The following is a 21,501-nucleotide window of genomic DNA, read 5'->3' as shown; positions in this document are numbered from 1 at the left end:
TTTAAAAAAATTAATTTAAATGTTATTAATTTTCAAGAAACTTTATCCAAACACTTGGTCTTCCCCCTCCCCCAGAACACAAGTCTAATGCAACAGAGGTCTTCATACATCTACAGCATGGGTAGGCAAACTAAGGCACGGGGGCCGGATCCGGCCTAATCGCCTTCTCAATCCGGCCTGCGGACGGTCCGGGAATCAGCGTGTTTCTACACGAGTAGAATGTGTGTTTTTATTTAAAATGCATCTCTGGGTTATTTGTGGGGCCTGCCTGGTGTTTTTACATGAGTAGAATGTGTGCCCTTTAGTTTAAAATGCATCTCTGGGTTATTTGTGGGGCATAGGAATTCGTTCATTTCCCCCCCCCCAAAAAAAATATATAGTCTGCCCCCCACCAGGTCAAACGGATAGTGGATCAGTCCCCTGCTGAAAAAGTTTGCTGACCCCTAATCTATGGTATATGCTTAGTTGGTGGGTGCCTGACATCTGGGTGTCCATTTGAATAAAGGGATGCCATATTTTAGCAAAATGATCACAATCAGTTTCATCATTTAGGGGAGGCATAGGAAACCTTGGCTCGCCAGATGTTTTGGAACTACAACTCCCATGATCCCTAGCTAACAGGGCCAGTGGTCAGAGATCATAGGAGTTGTAGTTCCAAAACATCTGGCGAGCCAAGGTTGCCTATGCCTGATTTAGGGTGTGTACTCTCTGTTAGTTTCTTAGAAAAAAGAGCAATTGTCCCAGATTGTAGCACAGAAGTCCATCGGATCCCTGCATTGCTTGACTTTAGACATGTAGGTTTTTTGTTTTTTTAAGCAAAAAAATTCACCCGGGCATTTTAACTGGGACTTTTTTTTTTGAAATGCCTATTGTTGCTATTTTCATTTCTTGCTCGAGGCATGTCTCAAAGTGTCTTGCAATGGTACAAGTGGCATAAAGAAATTTAATGCTAGGGTGCTGGCTGGGGGGAGAGGAGCCGCCCTTACTTTGAAAGCGTAGTTCTTGATGGCTTTGATGGCATCGCAGAAGAGGATTTTGGAGGTGAGCGTGTAGCCGTGGTAAATGACGGGCTCCGAATTCGGCCCGTCCCAGCAATCCAGCTCTACACACCGGCAGCCTTTGGTCAGGGCTCTGCAAAGGAAACATCACAGGGTCTGTTGGGAGTTGTTCAAAACGAGATTCCCAGAAATCTTGCCTTATGCCAAGTCAGACCATTGGCTCTATCAAGGCTACACTCTAGTGCAAATTAATTGAAACAAAGCATGTTTTCTATCTCACTCGTAATCCTGTACTCAAAACAAACACGAAAAGTCAGCTGATCATTATGGTGTCGGAAGCCTGCAGCCAATAGAAGGAATGATGCGCTCGCCGCAATATACTGAGGTTCTACGAAAGAGAGTTATTCCAGAGCTGGAAAAGAGGTATCCTGACGGTACAGGGATATTGCAGCAGGACCTAGCCCCCTGTCACAAATCGAAAGTGTTGAAGAAATTCATGACAGAGCAGCAAATACAGGTACTTGATTGGCCAGGGAAATTCCCTGGACGTAAATTGAGAATTTGTGGGCTATATGCAAAAGTCGCCTCCGTGCTGTAGATTGTACGACTATGGAGCAGCTCATTCAGGCGCTGATTCAAGTGTGGTACAGGGATCTGAAAATCAACAGTGACTGTTCGAAACTAGTAGACTCCATGCCAAACCGTGTTCAAATGCTGCTTAAAAATAGCAGAGGTCACAATAGCGGAGGTCGTATCCGTTACAAATGTACGTATATGTGAGTTTCGTACAATAAGCTACATTGTTGGTTTCAATTAATTTGCACAAGGGTGTAATACTGTTGACACTGACTGGCAGCGGCTCTCAAGGGTTTCAGGGAGGCAGCCTTTCCCAGACATGTCTGCAGATATTGAGGTTGTACCCGGGAACTTCTCCACACAATGCAAATGTTTTGCCGCTGAGCAAGGGCCAGAACGATGGCTGTTTCTCTCCCAAGGCCTGCGGTTCCCAGAATGGTTTAGCAACCAATCTCTCCTCCCAGGGAACTCTGGGGATTGTAGTTCTGGGCAGGGGAATAGGAATCTCCTGACAACTCTCAGCAAACCTTAACAAACTACAGTTCCCATGATTCTTTGCGGTGGAAGCCATGACTATTTAAAGTGATACCGCTTCAGATGTATTGTGTGGCTAGGACCCAAGGCTGCTCACAAATTCTCCCCTTACCCCAGCCTTTGCTGACCTGAAGCCTTCAAGATCTTTTGGACTACAGCTCTGAAACAAATTGTTTGCCCGGCACGCTGAGGGTCTGACGAGTGCCGCCGTTTTTAACTTCCCACAAAGCCTTGGGGTGATGCTGTGCCCCAGGGGCACTGTGGGTAATTAAAATGGAAGCCCCTCTCCCAGGAACCTCTAACAACTTTCTTGGCTCCTCCATCAGAAGAGGGGAGGTGATGCGCCGCACCTGATGTAAGCCTCGGTGCTGCTGGGTCCTCTCAGCTGGTCCTCCATGAGGTAGGTGTTGTGTGAAGACGATATGTAATAGTGGCTCAGCGGCTGGGTCATGTCCTGGTACACAGGGATGTGAGCTTGATTGAATACATTTCCGTGGGAAGACAGCAAATACATCTGGAAGCCATCTTTGGTCATGACGTTTTGTCCCTTGACTGTAAAAAAAAGGGGGGGGAGTACAAAGGGGAGAAGAAAAGGACAAAACTGAGAATGGGGCAGGCTGTGACTACATGGCTTGGGGGGGGGGGTTGTTGCCAGCTTTGAGATATGAATATTCAGTTTTAATTCTGATTTTCAGAAATTAAATCTTATTGTTTTCCTTTATTGTATTTATGTGAGCTGCTTTGATAGTGTTGCTGGGGGAAATTGCTGGTGGAGAGAGAGACAGACAGACTATAGCAGGGGTCAGCAAACTGTCGGTCTATATTTGGGAGGGGGGTGAATGAGTTCCTATGCCCCACAAATAACCCAGAGATGCATTTTAAACACATTCTACTCATGTAAAAACACACTGATTCCTGGACCATCCGCAGCCCGGATTTAGAAGGTGATTGGGCCAGATCCAGCCCCCAGGCCTCAGTTTGCCTACCCTGAGTTTGCCCAACTCATACCATCAGAAAATTCTTCCTGATGTTTAGTCAGAATCTCCTTTCTTATAACTCAAATTCATTGGTTCTGACCTTACCCTCCGGAGCGGGAGAAAGCAAGCTTGCTCCACCTGCCATGTAACAGCCCTTCAGATATTTGAAGATGGCTACCACCTCAGCTCTCAGTCTCCTGTTCTCCACTCTAAACATATACCCAACTCCCTCAACCATTCCTCATAAGGCTTGGTTTCCAGATCCTGCATCGTCCTGGTCGCCCTCCTCTGCACGCATTCAGTGTAAATATTGTCAAATCCAAAGGGTTAACTAACGTACCGCTTCCGTTGGGTTCGTATCTCTCTATCAGAGAGAGGGCCAGTTCAGGCCCTGCATCCTCCTCGCGCTGTTCTTCTCGAAGGAACCTCACCAGATCCTCCAGTGACATCATCGCTTGGCCATTGGAGTGCTCAGAGAAGATCTCGTCGATCTCGCTCCGTTCGGTCAGTATCCTATAGAATTCCTCGATCTCGTCGTCTTCCAAAGTATCCGTCTGGGATTTGTCGCATTGCTGTGAACGCAGAGAGAAGAGGTAAAAACCTGTCTTCTTTATGGGTTGAAACCTGAACCAGGGCTAGACAATGCAAAACAGATACGGGTCATGTCATTGGAAAAGGTCAGCTTTGCAGCCTAGCAAGGAGTACATGATTGGCAGGTCTCACCGACCTGCCATGCCTTTTTCTCTCTATTTTAGGGCTGAATCGGACATGGCTAAATAAAGTGGGGAACGAAGAGTGGATTCTGGGAGCTAGAAAAGGGAGCTGCCATGTTGAGGGCTTCGGAGTAGAGAAGAGGGATTCTCTCAATTTTGGTTTCCCTCAGTTTCTCATTTTTCCCCCCAATCTTAAATTCAGTTTCCACATTTCCACATCACTTTGTGCTGCTTCTTCTTAAGTCCTCTTGAAACTGCATTAGCATTTTAACATACACTCATACCTTGGTTTAAGTACGCTTCGGTTTGAGTACTTTCAGTTTAAGTACTCCGTCTGGAACGGATTAATCCACTTTCCACTACTTTCAATGGGAAAGTTCGCTTCAGGTTAAGTACGCTTCAGTTTAAGTACTCCGTGGACCGCCTGGAACGGATTGATCCACTTTCCATTACTTTCAATGGAAAAGTTCGCTTCAGGTTAAGTAAAGACTTCCAGAACCAATTGTGTACTTAAACCGAGGTACCACTGTACTTTTATCCTAAAGTACCTATGAGCATTCAATATGTGCGTGACCGCACACACATGCATCGTGTTGAACCCAGAAGTAACCCAAAAACGTCACAAAAAGGGGAGGAATTGAGTGTTCGCAGGCTTCTCCAATGATGTTTCAAATATACGTGATTTCACTGACACATGCGGTGCCTCAAAATGTAACCCCTACGTAAATTGGGGGGGGGGGGGTTGCCTGCATTTTTGTATGCAATCTTGCCTAACGTACACATTTCTTCCATGCTTTTTTGTATTTGTGTATGTCCTTTTCACTAGCCATATGCATTTTATGGCAAACTGCATTGCAAATTTCAGACAAGTGTGAATTTTGATGGGCAGCTGTGTCAATTCGGTTTGTGTATTTTTCTAGAAAGAATTCAGCAGGTTTGGCTTTAAACGTGAACCAAACTGAATTTCTGCTCCATTGCTATTCGGTGTGCTTTAATCCACTTTAATTATGCATTAATCCACTTTAATTATGCAAACCAAAATTTCCAATATTCAGCTGAATCCCTCCTACAAAATTCTGAGAGTCAGGAATACACACACACACAGGTCTAATGAGTGCAAATCCTACCCTTTCCATATGTTTTACTCAAGAGGAGGTCCCACTGGATCCCATCAGCCTTCCTTCCAGAGAATGTCCATAGGATTGGGTCCCTACCATTTCATGAAACATCGCTGCCTCATAACAAAATACGCTTGCAAGTGAGCGAATTAAATTCTCCTTACCTCAAAGATATTCCGGGCATAGTTGTCATCAACTTGTATGTTGACTTCTTTCATAAAGTTCTTGAGCTCTTTAAAGCTCATCTTGTTGTCTTTGTTCTTATCTGCCTTCCGCAAGCAGGCGTGTATCCAGCTGTTCAGTCACTTGTTAAGGGGCCTACATCCAAAAATAACCTCCCGTCCCAATATTACTTCCTAAGCTTTTTGGGGGCGAATGTGTGTGAAAGCAGGTGGCTCCGATTTCAAAATAGGTTTATCTCGGCCTCTAGCCAGGCTGTGCGTCAGACTCCACCCTTGGTCACTTTGGGTAGGATATGGATCTCTGAAGTGGCACCGAGGCAACATTGATGCTTTGCCGGCCCTCTCATAAGAAAAGGTGAAGCAACTGCCTCAGGTGGCAGATCCACAGAGGCAGCAGATCCAGTCTCCAATGAGAGCATCACCTGCTCCTGCGGTGGCAACAGGAGCCCTCCGGTGGCGCCCTCCTTGGAGACAGGATCCACCATCTGCTTGGCAGTCTGCCCCCATGCCACCTCTACCTCTCAGCAAATAGGGAACGCTGCTGGTTTCCTCCCACCCCTAGGGAGGAAATGGTATTAGTTGTCCCCTGGGGTCTGCACCCACCTGTCGAGATTCAGAGCAGGCCCCTCTTCCCCGCCCCATGACGAACTATGATCCCCACTTCAACCCATACCTGCCAAGTTCCTGTGGGTGAAATAAGGGACGGACCGGAAGTAGCGCTGCCGCCATTTTGGAACCGGGCGGAGCATGCTCAGAAGCGACTTTTGATGCTGCTTTGCCCAGTTCCAAAATGGCCGCCGCGCCAGAAGTTGCACTGCAGCCATTTTGGAACTGGGCAGAGCTGCATCAAAAGTCGCTTCTGAGCATGCTCCACCCAGTTCCAAAATGGCCGCCGCGCCAGAATAAACAGGGGGAAAACAAAAAGAATCCGTTTTTTCAGCTGGGAACAGCTAGAAAAATTGGGGTTTCCCGGGGAATACGGGAGACTTGGCAGCTATGCTTCAACCGTCTGGTAAGGTTGAGTTGATTTTGGTCCCGATATAGATTGTTACTCTCGCTTTGTCCCTGGTGTCGATTTTCACCCATCTCTTCTTCTTCCCTGGTGGGAAGAGGGCGCCATTTTGTGGTTCGCCTCAGGTGCCAAAATGTCTCGGGCTGGCCCTGCACAGGGCCATCGGTCACTGACTGCCCTGTGGGCAGGCGCAGGAGACTGAGGGAAGCAAGGAGACAAAGATGGCCTCACAACCAGGTCAAAATGAAGCACCCCCTCCATAGCCCCACAGAGCCAACTGACACCAACTGTCCTGGGAGAAGGATCCTAATGAGCAGCTGTTCTTACACCATCTGATTGTGATCAGTTTACTGTAGTGTTTCTGTTTTACCTGTAAACCAGCTAGGCCCAATCTGTATCCTTCAAGGCAGTATATAATAATTCAAAACAAGGCTGAGATTCACAAGCACTTTTGAGAGGTAAAAACAACCAGCATGGATGTATTCTGAGATGTGTGTGTGTAGAAACTGGTTTACAGTACAAGTTAAAATTTTCATCTATTACAGTAGTACCTCAGTTTATGAACTTAATCCGTTCCGGAAGTCCGTTCTTAAACCAAAACCATTCTTAAACCGAGGTGAACTTTCCCTAATGAGGCCTCCCGCCGCCAGTGCCTTTCCACCGTTCGGATTCCGTTCTTAGACTGAGGTAAAGTTTGCAAACCGGGACACTACTTCCGGTTTTGCGGAGTTCATAAACTAAATTGTTTGTAAACAGGACTGTTTTTGAATCAAGGTAGCGCTGTACTCTGCTCCTTTTTTTTGTCTCTGGTCCTGCTCACCAATATAATGTGGCCTCCAGAAGGGAATGTGGCCCTTGGTCTGTAAAGGGTTCCCCATCCCTGATTTATATTAATGGTGCATATGACACGTTTGCAAAGCACAATTCAACATCCTAAATGCACTGGAGGAAGTCATTTAAAGGTTGGAATGACACGCACTCAGACGTACACACACACACACACACACACACACACACAGAGAGAGAGAGAGAGAGAGAGAGAGAGAGAGAGAGAGAGAGAGAGAGAGAGAGAGAGAGAGAGAGAGAGAAGTGTTGTGAATTAGTGCTTGCAGCACATTTCAAACGGACTACTAATCTTGCCCCAAGCGTACCCAAATATTTAAAAGCCCAGCTAATTATAATACAGGTAATTGCAGCTTCAAGGAAAACCTCTGACTAGTGCTGAACAGTCAGCGGGAGTTGACCTCAGCCAAACCTCGGCTCAAAAAGGCAGTTGGCTTTCAAAATGTTTGAACTGGATCAAACCCCTGGCCGACGAATATCTAAATTTAGAAGTCCAAGTTTTAACCTCAAAAGCAGCGTCAAACTCATGCTTGTCTTTGAGAAGCTGGGTTTTTCCAAGAAAACGGCCCAGATCAGAAGGCATGATCGCTGCATGCTGGTAATTATCCCCTTCAAATGGGCTGTGTCTTTCTCCTCTGCTTAATTACCCAAACAGGGACACATTTTCACTCCGTTAAGAAAGGTTTTTCTCCAGGCACCAATGTCGTCCTTTGGGGCACTGATTTAGCAAACATAACGGCTGGTTCTCAACCCACTGGTGGAGCCTGTCACTTTAGAAGAGGAGTGGGGAACCTCAGGCCCAGGGGCGGCCCTCGGAATATCTCTGTCTGGCCTTCAGTACACCTGAAGGAGCATCTCCACCCTCATTGTCCAGCCCGGACACTGAGGTCCAGCTCCGAGGGCCTTCTGGCGGTTCCCTCACTGTGAGAAGCAAAGTTACAGGGAACCAGGCAGAGGGCCTTCTCGGTAGTGGCGCCCTCCCAGTGGAACACCCTCCCATCATCAGATGTCAAGGAAATTAACAACTACCTGACTTTTAGAAGACATCTGAAGGCAGCCCTGTATCAGAAGGTTTTTAATGTTTGATGTTTTATCGTGTTTTCAATATTCTGTTGAGAGCCACCCAGAGTGCCTGGGGAAACCCAGCCAGATGGGTGGGGTATAAGTAATAAAATTATTATTATTATTATTATTATTATTATTATTACTACTCTCCTCAGGCCATACCCCCTACTTGCCCTGCCTCACACCTTCCTTGAGTGTTCGTGCCTGGCCATAATGTCTCCTTGGACTCTGAAAACACAGAGGGTTGTGTGACTCTGTGTAGAAACTAGTCTTCTGTACAAAGGGAACATTTGCATTTGACGCTCCGCCCATTTTGTTCCTGGCCCCACCCACCACCACCAGGTGTGTCGTCCTCCCCCAAAAAGGTTACCTTGAAGGGAATGAGGCTCTCAGGTTACAGTTGGATATAAATGCAATAAACAAATGCATAACAGTGATAATAATTCTGGAACGAAACAAAAGGATACTGTTGTAATTTCTGCCGCTGGCTCATGGAGTTGCTCTTTGTGATGATCTTGGCCAGGCCTGCCACCCAGTGATTGGCATCAGCTTCAGAGCCAGCTATGAGGTCCAGATTCTTCCTGTGGTCTTTGAAGATGATGGAAAAGCAGCGATGCTCGGGTACATCCTTGCAGTATCTTTCCATCCCTTCCGTCCTGTGGCCTGCCCTGACGTCTTGGATATCCTCGATGGAAACTGCAGGAACAAACAGGTCGGGTTTTTTATTATCAAGAGTTAGCTATGAGCCCAGCCTTATCTGCATTTTGCAGAGGAACCAAGCAACATTTTCAGTGCTCTGATTTGCTCTTTTCTCACAGCTTCTTAACCAGAGTACCTGCTTCTTAAAAAGGTTCAAGCTTTTTACCTTCCCGCCACAGTGGTAGCTATTTATCTACTTGCACTTGACATGCTTTCAAACTGCTAGGTGGGCAGGAGCTGGGACCGAACAACAGGAGCTCACCCCGTCGCAGGGATTCGAGCCGGCGACCTTCCGATCGGCAAGCCCTAGGCTCAGTGGTTTAGACCACAGCGCCACCTGCCTCCCCAATCCTCTTTTTAAAGACTTCCAAATTGGTGTTCCTCACTGCCTCCAGTCCTGAGGGAGCCAGCTCCAGAATTTAATTGTGCGCTGCCCAAAGAAGTGCTTTCTTTTATCACCACAACTCTCAGCAGTGAATCCCACGGTTAAGCGAGACATGTGAAGTTTTTGTTAGCGGAGACCAAAGTAACAATGCCCCCCCCCCAAAAAAATCACAGCACGATTTGTAACAGCTGGCTGCAGCGAGGGAGATAAGACTACAGCACATTATCTCACTAAACCACAGGCCTACAATGACTCCTAAGATATATGTGGGCAGCTGAGATGAGATAGAAACCGCAAAGTGTCTTTTCTCCACAGGCAGCTTGTAAAGCCTAAAGGGAGACCCTTATCAGTCATCCTTCTGTGTGAAAAGATTCAGTGAGGGGAAACCTCACTTGGATTGAAAAGGGGCTGGTTTCATTCGAACACCCCGGTCAGCCTTTCCCAACCTGGTGCCCTTCAGATATTTTGGACTACAACTCCCATCAGAGCCAGCCTGGTGGGAGTTGTAGTCCGAATCATATGAAGGGCATCAAGTTGGGAAAGGCCGGCATATAAGGACAAAGGGAAAATACTCATTGGACCTTTCTGAGGCCATATCCAGCCTCTACATTTAAAGCAGTATCACACCACTTAGCTTCTCCCAAAGCATCCTGGGAACCGTAGTTTGCGAAGAGTGCTGAAGGTTTCTTGCCCCTTTTCTCTCTAATTTATTTTGGATCAGATCTTCCAGAGCACATCAAAAAAATTAGAATCGCATGCCCCCAAAATCAACCAAAACCCGTCCATACTTTTACTGTATGTGGATGATGTGACCTTATTATCACTGAGAAGGATCGGTTTGAATTATCTTTTACTCTCCTTGGTTTCTTACTCTCTATAAATTATGAGAAGACAAAAAATCTGGTCTTCTCTAAATCCTGGAAACTAGAGAAATGGAAAGTAAGGGGACAAGAAACCCAGCAAGTAAAGATGCGCAGATATCTCGGAATTTTATTCCAGAGCAACTCAGGTTGGGCAAACCATCGCGCAAGTGCTATAAAACAGGCAAAGTTTTATAGGAGCTCGCTTTTATTTTCAGAAAGGTCATCAATTTATACCAGCTGCCACTCAGATTTTTCAAGCTAAAGTGTCGTCCTAGCTACTTTTTGGGATCCCAACATGGATGCAAGCATATTAATAGGGATGTAGATAAGATACCCCCTTCATGGATCAATGCCTTGTCGTGGCGAAGGGGCTTGAATAACTCAGAGAAGCTATGAGCTATGCCATGCAGGGCCACCCAAGATGGACAGGTCATAGTGGAGAGTTTTGACTAAACGTGATCCACCTGGAGAAGGAACTGGCAAGCCACTCCAGTATCCCTGCCAAGAAAACTCCATGGACAAAGACAACAGGCATATAAATAGGAGTGCCTGGCGTGCTATGGTCCATGGGGTCACGAAGAGTCGGACACGACTAAACGACTAAACAACAAAGATAAGATACACTCAAGTTTCTTGAGACAAATCCTCGGGCTCCCAAATTAAATCAAGTATGAGACAATGTGTGCACATGATGGAATATTGGGTGTGGACTAGCAATATAAAATACTGACTGCGCTGCCATTTCCGTTCCCAACCTTTGAGCCTGCTTTCTGAATTTACTTAAGGACTCCTATAAATCCAGACACAGGCTCCAACTCAAACAAAGCAAAATCAGATCTATTGGTATTGACTTGGAATCTATATATATAAAAATGTAAAAATCTTGAAATTGACGGCCGCTATGTTCTCCGTAACCGCTTGACTGATCGTCCTGAAATTTTGACACAGCGATCCAGGCCACTCCCCGAGGGTTGTAGGGGACATGAAAAACCTCAAATCACACACCTTGGCAGGATTTGACCCACTTTTCCACCAAGTCAAACAGCGCCCTCAAGTGGAATTCCTCCCACAGTACACCCCCTCATAGCTGCCAAGTTATCCCTTTTTTTAAGGGAAATTCCCTTATGTTGAATAGGCTTCCTCGTGAGAAAAGGGAAAACTTGGCAGCTATGCACCCCCTCCCTTCCTGAGAAATCTAAGCCACACCCACAAACCAAATGACATCATCAACCAAGCAACTTAAAACCACACAGGCGGCCATTATCAGACAGACTAGGCCGCTTTCCAGACTAGGCCAAGTGGAGGTAGGGGGGGCAATAGAGGGCAGGGATACGTAATGGGTCAGAACGGGGGGGGGGAGAGACACAGGGATGAAACCTGCCCTGTCCACAATATCTCACCTCGGCTTTGCAGACTAGGCCGCTTTCCAGACTAGGCCAAGTGGAGGTAAGGGGGGGGGCGAATAGAGGGCAGGGATAAGTAATGGGTCAGAACGGGGGGGGGGAGAGACACAGGGATGAAACCTTCCCTCTCCACAGTGTCTCGCCTCGACTCAGGGGGACTCTGAGGCTCAGGGGTATCTGAAGGGGGGCTATTACCCTCCATTTCACAGACTAACACACAGCAATGCGTGCAGGGCCAGCTAGTTATTGTATAATTCTAGTAAGCAATATGGCCACTGGTCCCATCACCTCCTGGCAAATAGAAGGGGAAGAAATGGAGGCAGTGAGAGATTTTACTTTCTTGGGCTCCTTGATCACTGCAGATGGTGACAGCAGTCACGAAATTAAAAGACGCTTGCTTCCTGGGAGAAAAGCAATGACAAACCTAGACAGCATCTTAAAAAGCAGAGACATCACCTTGCCGACAAAGGTCCGTATAGTTAAAGCTATGGTTTTCCCAGTAGTGATGTATGGAAGTGAGAGCTGGACCATAAAGAAGGCTGATCGCCGAAGAATTGATGCTTTTGAATTATGGTGCTGGAGGAGACTCTTGAGAGTCCCATGGACTGCAAGAAGATCAAACCTATCCATTCTTAAGGAAATCAGCCCTGAGTGCTCCCTGGAAGGACAGATCCTGAAGCTGAGGCTCCAATACTTTGGCCACCTCGTGAGAAGAGAAGAATCCTTGGAAAAGACCCTGATGTTGGGAAAGACTGAGGGCACTAGGAGAAGGGGACGACAGAGGACAAGATGGTTGGACAGTGTTCTCGAAGCTACGAACATGAGTTTGACCAAACTGCGGGGGGCAGTGGAAGACAGGAGTGCCTGGCGTGCTATGATCCATGGGGTCACGAAGAGTCGGACACGACTAAACGACTAAACAACAACAACAGTAAGCAATATATTTGTCGCAATATCCAAATTAGATTAAGGGATATTGAAAAACAAAACACTGAGTCAGCTGTAAATAAAATCTGCTCCCCCAAGTTCTGTGGTTTAAATATAACCAATAACAGGATCGCTTATATCTCAAAGTTAACAATTCCAGCCCAACGCAGGGAATTTATGTTAGCCCAACTGAACATTTTCTCCTCAGCTTTTGTTAAGGGCAGATATTTAAACATCCCTAGAAATGATAAACATTGCGGGTGTTATTTGAATGTGCCAGACACTGTAGAACATATTCTTTTCTTCTGTCCACCACGTAAACACGTGTTATCCCATTTTGGGGGGCAGTCTAACATCACGGTACAAAGAAAGTATCAAATTCTTAACATCACGGTACAAAGAAAGTATCAAATTCTACCTGTCTGATATTAACCCGGAGGTAGCTGCAAAGGTGGCTGAGTTTCTGTCAATAGTATTGCTTAGAGTGGCAAATGGGAAGACACACCAAAGAAAATTTCTGTTACTATATATGTTATATGGCTGCTTCTTTGTATATATTTTATTTATTTATTTATTTATTTATTTATTTATTTATTTATTTATTTGTATAGGGATGTTTTAAGATGGCCTATTATCTGTACAGTCGTACTCGGTTGTCAAAAGCCCTGGAACTCATATGTTTCGGCTCCCAAACAATTAAAAACCAGAAGTGAGTGTTCTGGTTTTTGAACGATTTTGGGAAGCTGAACGTCCAGCGCGGCTTCCGCGGCTTCCGATTGAGTGTCCTGCAGCCAATCGGAAGCCGCGTCTTGGTTTTTGAACAGTTTCGGAAGTTGAACAGACTCCCAGAACGCATTCTGTTTGAGAATCTGTAATAATGCCTAATAAAGGTTTGGAGAACGAAAGGGTGCCAAAGGCTGTTCCCCTCACAGAGCTACAATTCCCAGAGTTCCCTGGGAAGATGGGTTCCATGTTAAACCACCTATTTGCCCCTTTTGTGGTTTAAACCACACTCGGACACACCTGCCCCACTTTACAGGGAACAACGGGGAGATCTAGTGACCTTCTGATTCACAGGCCTGTCAACCTGGGACTCATAGGGGGTGGGACTTACTCTGGTGGGTGGAGCCAGAGTGGATGCTGGGTGGAGCCAGAGCCTACGCTAGGTGGAGCCAACTAGAATCATAGAATCATAGAGTTGGAGGAGACCACAAGGGCCATCCAGTCCAACCCCCCCTGCCATGCAGGAAACACCATCAAAGCATTCTTGACATATGCCTGTCAAGCCTCTGATTAAAGACCTCCAAAGAAGGAGACTCCACCACACTTCTTGGCAGCAAATTCCACTGTCGAACAGCTCTTACTGTCAGGAAGTTCTTCCTAATGTTTAGGTGGAATCTTCTTTCTTGTAGTTTGAATCCATTGCTCCATGTCCGCTTCTCTGGAGCAGCAGAGAACAACCTTTCACCCTCCTCTATATGGCATCCTTTTATATATTTGAACATGGCTATCATATCACCCCTTAACCTTCTCTTCTCCAGGCTAAACATACCCAGCTCCCTAAGCCGTTCCTCATAAGGCATCGTTTCCAGGCCTTTGACCCTTTTGGTTGCCCTCTTCTGGACACGTTCCAGCTTGTCAGTATCCTTCTTGAACTGTGGTGCCCAGAACTGGACACAGTACTCCAGGTGAGGTCTGACCAGAGCAGAATACAGTGGTACTCTTACTTTCTCCCAGAACCAGAAGAGGCATGATGCGGGAACAGCAAAGACAGGCACATAGGCACAGTGTCAGATCAGATTGCTTGGGGAGAGGAAGAGACATAGCCGGCAGTGGGGAGGCGAGGACCTTTAGTCTCGGCAACTGAGCATGGGGCAAGACCTACCAAGGATGAGTTCCTGTGCTCACTGGGCCCGACACTCCACCAAGTCTGTGCAGATCCTGTTCTTGCTAATGAAGAGTTAACTCTACCTTGCACAGTATGATTTACTGCTCGCTCCCTCCTGTCAATGATATTTCTGTTCTTGCTCCAGCTATTGAGTTTCTCCCCCCCCCCTCTGAATTTGATCTGGCAGTAGAAACAGCCAACAGACATTGTCATGGCAGGGTGGCATTTGAAACAGAGAAAGACTTTGCTAAGCAGGACTGAGTGGCATTGATAAATGCCAGCGATCAGAAAGCTCAGCAGGCAGACGGGTCCTGCATTCAAAGATCACTTGAGCTTGGCATAATGTGCTTCCATTTGGTTTTCCGGGAAACAGGGTTGTCAAGCGCTGAGCGAAGAATGGCTGGTGGCTGCTCTCCCAGACACATTCACTTCTGGAAGCAAGGGCCACTTTGCACTCTGCAGACTTCCCAAGCAGAAAACTATTTCCCCGCAGGAACAAGCAAGCAGCCTGCTCAAAGGTTTTCACAAAGTTTTGGGCCAAAGTTCAATCAACACCCAGCTTACATAAGAACCCAAGAGGCTGGCTGCTGGGTCCGGTAGCCACTTCTTACATTCTTAAATTGTTGTGGCAGTTGTTCTTTAAAACAATGGAAAACTTAAACAGGGGTCACATTGATTGTGATAAATTTCAGATCTGGGGCAGGCCTTTTGCCTAAAAACAGATCTTATTCTTGCGCGTGAGAAGTACAAACATCAAATACTTTCCCTCCTCCGCAGTCCTGATTTGAAGAGAGCCACTTAAGTCTCTGTTCCCCCATTAATGGATGTGGCAGCACTGATAAGAACACGCTGAATGAAAACTGTTATTTCAATGGGCAGCCCATCCCCACACTCGCTTTCCCCTTCAGAGATATCTGTTAGGTCTGCCACTCCGATGGCAACACGGATAGCTCAAACCTCAGAGCTGTTATCCAGCCCACAAATTAATCTCTCTCAGCCACTTCCTCAGCAAGCAGATGCAGGAATCGAGAAGCAAACTGGATAAGAGCTTTTTCTTTAAAAACAAACAAAAAACCACAAGTGTTTTCCTACAAAAGAAACCTTTCATCCACTATGATAGTGACAGTCTGTTGGTGCAGATAAGCAGTCTCCAGAAGGGCACCGGGGAGAGGAGCTACGTCCTGGGGCTTTGGTTTGACGTACTTTGCCTGGGATGGAGTGTTAGACTTGCCCTGCATTTTTGCCGTGGCCCCCTTTTTGTGGAAACGTCGGCAGAGGAGCTACCTTAGGACCCTCGTGCCTACGGGACTGCCTCTCCTGGTATGCCCCGCAGAGGACCTTAAGGTCCACAAATAACAACATTCTGGAGATTCCGAGCCATAAGGTGGTTAAGATTGGCCTCAGCTAGTGCCAGGGCCTTTTCAGTACTGGCCCCGACTTGGTGGAACGCTCTTTCACAGGAGACCAGGGCCCTGCGGGATTTGTCATCTTTCCGCAGGGCCTGCAAGAGAGAGCTGTTCCGCCTGGCCTTTGGGTTGGATTCACTCTGACCCCTGTGTTTTTCCTCCCTCGTGGTTTGGATTTATGGACTACTTAAAATGAGGCTGCATTTTAAATTTTTATATTGTATTTTAATATGTATTTTAATTAACTGCTTTTTATGTTTTATTGTAATTTTATTGGTGTTAGCCGCCCTGAGTCCGGTTTTGACTGGGGAGGGCGGGGTATAAATATATTATTATTATTATTATTATTATTATTATTATTATTATTATTATTATTATTACCTTGCAGTGCCGTGGGGAAAGGTTGCTGCTGCTCCCCGTCCACAAAGGGCAGGACAGCCAGGACACCCACACAGCTTTGTGTGGTGTACACAAAAGGGTCCAACTTGTCTTTTACCCAAGTCAGATCTCCCTGCCTGCTCACCCCGAACCCTCTCACTGCAAGGCCCTGCAAGATGCCCTGTAACAGACCACTGCCGTTTAGCTCTGTGCACACATTGCGGATTCCTGGGTATGATTAAAAAAAAACAGCAGCCAGATGTTGTAAAATTTAAGCTGGTTCCTATGAACCCAGAGAAATGGATCTTGACCCAGGGAGAGCTCAAGGATCCAGGCAAGCAGACGAATTTAAGCGTCTCCTGCCCACCAAATAACAGAGACCAAACCAGGACGTACGAAGCAAGGCACTTTTATTTTTGCTGTTGCAACAGGGTCCTTCCTCTCACACAGGAGAACAAGGAAGGAACCCCAAACAAAGATGTCTTGCCCTTAAAAAGAAATTTGAAATTGGTTTCAGCCCACCCCCCAGAAGCATCATCCATATGTCACAGAAGGGGTGTAGCCCAAGACCCCCCTCCCTAGATTCATCATAGGTACATCATGAAAGGGGAGGTCTGGTGGCAGTAATCTGAGCAGTCTGGACCCTGCCCCCTGCCCCCCAAAACCTAATCAACAAAATTGAGAGATATTTACATTTCCCTGTTTCCCAGCCAAGTTAATCACACCCTTTTGTCTGGCAGTCAGGTATCAGGATGCCAGGGATTATCACTTTAATTCCTGAGACAATGAGAAGGTTCCCCCCACCCCACTTCTTCCTTGCAGAGGAACACCTGGTCAGAGAGAGAGTCAAAATGGTGTCAGAAAGGCCTGTCTTCCTGTGCTGCTTCAGACATGTGCCTGTACATTCATGTACATGTTTTATGAACAATTATTATATATATATAGATATGACCTCAAAATTCTTATAACAATTCCCCATTTGGGGCTATAATTTTTCTTAAAAATTGTTGCCCCACAAAAGAATAACCAGATGTGTTGTTTTAGTACTTTGGGAGAAGCATTTCTCAAAAATGGTCTATGTATTACACTTAACAGGATGGTCCACCAATATTGACTGGAAAGTGCAGTTTGCTTGTTTACCCTTTTGTGTGTTCTCAGGTGTCAAAAGCTAGCTCTCCTCTGGTTGCACACCTCCAACGTGGCACAACAGCAACAATCCCTGGTGAATCCCCTTAGGGCTTTCATATTGACCATGTCGCCTGGCACTCACCATAGCTGCCACAGGTTTGGACATGTCATGAGAGAGATGCCTTTGCCTTGGGCTTTCTATGGGCCTTTATTATAGGCTCTGGCCTTGCACTGTAGGGAGTTGCCCAGTTGCTCTTAAAGGAAGAAAGCTACTTGCACCTTGGATACACTTGCCCAATTAGAACTGAAGCCAAATTAAAATTTATACAGCCCCATAAAACATGTCCAAATTAGTCAAATTTAACTCTAAAAGGGATCATTCCTGTTAAATCAAGACATAAATACCTTCATTTATCTGGTGTTTCATGGATCTTGGAGCTTATTCTTGGTAAAATGAGTAAAAACAAATTTAAAAAATGTGTAGAGAAGGTTGGCACACTGCAGAGTGCCAGGTGGGACAAGAAAATGTGGTCATAAGTTGATCTAATCTAAATACTGAACTATGCAATATCCTGATCCTTTAAAAGGCATACAATGCATGGCAATAATACAAAAAAAAAACATTGGGACACTATACATTTTTTTTAAAAAAAAAAAAACCCAACAATTAAACACAAAATTGGTTCACCTCCCCCTCCTTGTGGAAATAACATACTGTCAGACATAGTTCAATGTTTCTGTCGAATATCACGCAACATAAGACCTAATAATTATATATCAGTTGTATGTCTTGAGGCCATCATGATCTTGAGACAATTCCGGCTGCTTTTAAATCCTAGGGCACAGAGTCTTGAGGTCAAGGAGAGAGAATGTCCTTGCAATTCACTTTCCCCCTTTGTCCCAAAGTCATTTGACACATTTCAGTGTTCCTATATAACACATAATGCACAAAACCTTCAAATTATTAATTATACGCCACTTGTATATCTTGAGGCAATCAGGTGAACTTGAGATAATTCTTGCTGCTTTTGCATGTATCTCCAACAAGGGGGTTTTCTTGTCTGCCTTCGAGTCACTGGGAGGAAGTTAACAGTACTTCTATAACAGCACTTCTAAACCTTGCTGAAACGTTATAGCTTTCTAGGTCCTCCTTCTTAGGTTGTGATCAAAGAGAAAAAATGTCAATTTGGTTTCCTGTAAAACATCCTTTTGAAAATAGGCCTGCAGGGGGTTGGGGTCTGAAGATATAATTAGTTAAAAAATAATAATAATAAATAGTATAATAATGATAAAGTCAAGAAAGGGGAGAATATTCTAGAAATTTCTTCTTGGGAAGCTGCAAAGAATATAAGATCATAGTTAAGCATTTTATTCATCTAAATATTATTATTATCATTCATATTTAATTACTGCTGTTATTGTCTGCTCAGTCAGTTTAATTTACTTCACCTAGTTTGGCTGTGGAGGAAACAAAGGACAAAAATTTTGTTAATTAGGACACAATCGATAAGTTATTAACATTTTCCTTATGTGGTTCTGAATTCTCTTTGAGGTTCATGTATCTTGTTTGAAAGGGATTATTATTATTATTATTTACAGGAAAGAATGACTTAGATGCTACATTTGTATGTACAGAAAGAAAAAGTAGAAATACAAAAAAAAAAAAAGATACAAAAATAAAACAAAATAAAATTTAGATTACCACTCACACAACAATTTTTACCTGGTTATTGTTAGAATAATTTCATAGACATAATGGAAAAACTGATATAATAAATGGAAGCAGATTATTTATAAGCTAAAGAGAAGCGCCAAAGAGAAATGAAATTACTGTTTGTATCTCCTCACTCCTCACTTTTTTTTTTTTTTTTTTTGCTGTGGAAGAAAAGAATTGGCAAAACACTCAATCATTGCTACATTAGAAAAGGGAGGGTTATATTAACATAGGGTAATGCTTCGGGGTGAAATGCAAATGAGAGATAAGTATCCATCCTGAGTACCTGCTAGGAAAGAAATGGAGCCTTTTGTTTGCATAGTCTGTCAACTGGTAGACAGCAATTTTCTATGAATTTCCAAGTGTGGAGGGGCTTGTTTAGGTGGCGTCCCCCCCCCCCCATTGGGAGATAATTTTGCATTAAGGTTCTGAAAGAATTTCTCCACACCCTGAATCTCAGTATTCTGCTGGAAAGGGAAAATTATTTCATGTGAAAATCAGTCAGGAAATGTTCCTAAAATGTACAGAGTTTTGCATGTTGAACTGGAATTGGCAGCTTCTAAACAGTTGATGGTTCTCAATGGTTCTTTATCTATTTATTTTTACATAAGGAAATTTAAATTTAAGTTTCATGTGCAAAGCATAACCTTGAACCTCTTAATTAATTTATAAACTACTCAAGAGACAGACTTATAGTAGTACTCTGCTATTTATACCTGTGGAAAGAATCTGGCATGTTAAGATTTTTGGAACTTGGCAACCACTTAACCTTGATGGACCAGTAACACACATGAGGTTGTTTTCCCTCAGTGGTTCAAAGCTTTACATTAAGAAATTTGAATAATATTTCATGAGCAGATTATAACCTTTTCGCCCCTTAGTTAAAACCTCATTTTTCTCCTCTATTTTCCTCTTCAAGCTGACATAGCCTCTGTGCATGTACAGAGTTCATGATTCGGCAGACTATTGTACCATTTTTTAAAGTGCTGCACCTCTTGACAAAATTACCATCTGAATAAAGGAAGGGAAGGGGAAAGAGTAGATTTTAAAATAGGGTTAGATTTTACACAGAAACTCACTTTTCAGTGCTTACAAACACATTTTCTCTCCCTCCTTTTTGCAAGTTTGGAAAGGGTTGGAAGGGATCTTGAGTAATCTAGTCCACCCCTTCTGAAATATGGGGATCTCAACACTATCACTGCCCTTAGGATACACATACATTTGAGTACAGACGCCTGACTGAGAAGGAAACACAGGCTATGCCCTATCACGGAAGCACATGTGTGTACTAAGGGAAAAATAAGGAAGGGGAAGATTAAAAGTACCAACGTTATATAGAAGCCTTTAGCAAACCTTAAGATTGGATAAACAGTTTAAGAGGGAATTTACTTCCTTACTAAAACCATTCTGTCCATTTGAATCAAGGTTAAAGTGACTCAGATAGACATTTGCTGGCTATGGATCCTCTACTTTTAATAACATTTCCCTAGAAGGAACACCATATTCCATAGTCACATGGTGAAACATTACATACAGAGCACATGGCTCCCTTGTGACACAGACCTTAAATATTGTGAGTTCACAAACAAACATTTTCAAGGTTACAATCTCCCTTTTCCCTTCCCGCTCCCCCTTTCTGTACAGAAAGGGGTAGGTATGCACATACACCCCACTTTTACTCTCTAGAGAAAGATTGGGAAATGTTCAAGACTTTCATATGTGCTTAAACTTTAACCCTTAATAGAGAAAGTGATAAAAACTTATATAATCACTCCACAAAAACAACAATTACACTCTTGTTCCAACTCTGAAAACCAATAATCTTTCCTTGCCAGAAAGCAGAGCTGGGCTGAATTTCAACCCATCACCACATCAGACACATTGCCTTTCACATAGCTCTAAAATGGGGGTTAGAAGGGACCCTGAGGTCATTTAGTCTAACCCTCTAAGATACAGGATTCACAAGATTTGAATGAAAATACCAACTTTATATAGAACCCTTTAGCAGATGAGTTTTTTTCCTTAAGAGGTGATATCAGGAGCCCAACACAATTGAAGTTAAAACTAGACTCAGATAGACAATTCCTGGCTAAGGAAGCTCTACTTTTGACAAACAATTCACCTTTATAGGAATAGCTGTTCAATTTTCCTTTAGTCAATATTCCTCTAGTCACTTGGAGGAAGACTCCCTTTTAGAGCCTCTCTCAATAACAAACATTTGCACACCTCATGAAGTGAACATTTTCAAGTTTCAAAATATTTTCAAAGCATTGAGCAAGCATTTTCAAACTTACTACTCTTATTTTCCTTCATCCTGCCCCCTCTTTTTACTTTTGGAGAGGAAAAAATGGCCTTCTACAGCCTCTTTAAAACAAACCTTTACACACTACCTCCACTCTTTTAAATATTTGCCATTGTTTTTGGGTTGATCAAGCCCTTACATAAGATTATTTAAGCAAGCTTGCCTTATTATTATATTATTTTAAACTATGCATGCTTTAAAAAAGGCAGTCTGTGGGTGTCATGGCCAAATTTTACACAAACCCCTAATTTCCTAAACCTGGATTATATCTCTCATTTACTTTAAGGGGAACAATGAACTATAGCAGACACAAGGATCAGACGCACATACACTTCACAGACAACACAGACAACATGTAACATGCAAACATATATAATTTGATACCATAAC

The 21,501-nt window shown here is 44.3% G+C and overlaps 1 protein-coding gene across 2 annotated transcripts in view; it reads right to left on the bottom strand.

The window, feature by feature from the left end:
• PLCD1 (phospholipase C delta 1) overlaps positions 1-21,501 on the bottom strand; it is a 66,667-nt gene that overhangs the window by 11,624 nt on the left and 33,542 nt on the right. For both annotated transcript variants that reach the window (XM_035129298.2, XM_035129297.2), the window contains exons 3-7: positions 8,486-8,714; positions 5,081-5,210; positions 3,426-3,657; positions 2,459-2,660; positions 987-1,131 (exon numbers count right to left, since the gene is read on the bottom strand). In XM_035129298.2, the coding sequence (XP_034985189.1) occupies positions 987-1,131; positions 2,459-2,660; positions 3,426-3,657; positions 5,081-5,210; positions 8,486-8,714 (938 nt within the window). The remainder of the gene's footprint in view (positions 1-986; positions 1,132-2,458; positions 2,661-3,425; positions 3,658-5,080; positions 5,211-8,485; positions 8,715-21,501) is intronic.

This window comes from Zootoca vivipara, chromosome 12, assembly GCF_963506605.1.
Source record: "Zootoca vivipara chromosome 12, rZooViv1.1, whole genome shotgun sequence".
Classification (NCBI taxonomy): Eukaryota; Metazoa; Chordata; class Lepidosauria; order Squamata; family Lacertidae; genus Zootoca; species Zootoca vivipara.
This window is presented reverse-complemented; position numbering and strand designations above follow the sequence as displayed.